Below are 1,553 nucleotides of genomic sequence, written 5' to 3' on the forward strand. Positions count from 1 at the left end.
ATAACAACACCGAAGTCTAACTCCCCCTACTGTAATCCACAGGGGGAGCCCAGAAAGTGTTTGGAAACCACTGGGGGGGCCCAGGAGAAAAAGTTTGGGAACCACTGCCCTAGCCAAACTTAAACTTAAACTTAAACTCAGTTCACACTTTAGTCCTAAACCTAACCCCTAACCTGTATACAGCAGTTCTTGGAGCCAGGGCACATAAGGAGCAGAAAAATTATCCTTACAAGGCCACACACACATATGTAGAGCATAAAGGGATTTGGTGTTATTTATTTGATGTTTTTCTCTTTCAGCTACTGCGAGTGTTTCGCCAATGGAGTGATGTGCAGCAACTGTGACTGCTCTAACTGCCACAACAATGAAGAGCATGAACTGAAGCGCCGTGAAGCAATCAAGGTTTAACAAACCAAGTTCTCTGGATCATGCATTTATTTGTAAGACTAGAGTAACTAGAGTATGCTACATCAGTAGTAATATCATATATCATCCTAGTTATTGGTTATGGCTTGTTAACCCAATTAGTTAATCAGCCAATACTATGGCAACTGCTCAATACATTTAAACATCTAGTTGGCGTAAAGATGTCTTGCTGAATTTCAAAATGAGCATCAAGCTGGGGAAGAAACAAGGTTTACATAACTCTGACTCTGAGATGATTGCTGATGCACTGATCTAAGTTTTGAATACAATTACTGTTCTAACAGACTAGCAGATGATCAACCTGAATTGTGAAGAACAATCTCTGAAATTTATACAAGATGGTTAGACAAAGAGAAAATTCCAGTAAGCAGCAGCTGTCTGGACAACAATGTCTTGTTTATGTCAAAGGTCAGAGAAAAAGCAGCAGACTGGCCTGAGATGAGCTGCTATGGGAGGCAAGTGGTTGCCTCCTAAGTGGTTGATGTTGGAAGGCAACCACTGGACATTCTGATTGGAACTGTTTGAAACATAAACATTTCTCTCTTGAATCTTGTCTTGTTTTGTAGTTGCGTAACCCCAATGCCTTCAAGTCTAAGCTTGTTGACTGGAAGACAGGGAAGGCCAAAAGTTGGAACAACAAAGGCTGCAACTGTAAACGCTCAGGGTGCCTGAAGAACTACTGTGAATGCTATGAGGTAACTCCAGCACACACATGCACGCACACACAACACATCCCAGGGTCAAACCAATCTATGTTTTGGTGATATAACTCCATTAATAACTTTTTTTGTCTACATTCTTGTGTTGCTTTTCTATTTGTATTTGGCTATTTCACATTTTCTCACAAAGTCTTGTCTACTTTGATTAACTAAGCAATTATATCACAAATGCCTCTTTTCTTGGAGACAAACTGCTTTGTCACAAGTAGTCAACTAGCATAAGGTGCCAGAAATTCCACAACTTGATAGTGGGGGGGAGGAAATCAAAGTGCAATTCAACAGAATACAATTTAATAAAATATGATAAGCAAAGGCAAACTGAAGAAAAAAATTTGCTTATATTCAAATAAACACAAATTTTTGATAATAGCTTTAGTTTGTTAAATGGCTTTTGTAGAGCCCTGAAAA

The 1,553-nt window shown here is 39.2% G+C and overlaps 1 protein-coding gene across 5 annotated transcripts in view; it reads left to right on the top strand.

The window, feature by feature from the left end:
* Positions 1-1,553, top strand: part of LOC106940205 (protein lin-54 homolog) — a 20,300-nt gene that overhangs the window by 12,395 nt on the left and 6,352 nt on the right. For all 5 annotated transcript variants that reach the window (XM_015022873.1, XM_015022875.1, XM_015022876.1 and 2 more), the window contains 2 exons: positions 300-402; positions 993-1,121. In XM_015022873.1, the coding sequence (XP_014878359.1) occupies positions 300-402; positions 993-1,121 (232 nt within the window). The remainder of the gene's footprint in view (positions 1-299; positions 403-992; positions 1,122-1,553) is intronic.

This window comes from Poecilia latipinna, unplaced genomic scaffold (genome assembly GCF_001443285.1).
Source record: "Poecilia latipinna isolate Pla-1442-1.1 unplaced genomic scaffold, P_latipinna-1.0 Scaffold3124, whole genome shotgun sequence".
Lineage (NCBI taxonomy): Eukaryota > Metazoa > Chordata > Actinopteri > Cyprinodontiformes > Poeciliidae > Poecilia > Poecilia latipinna.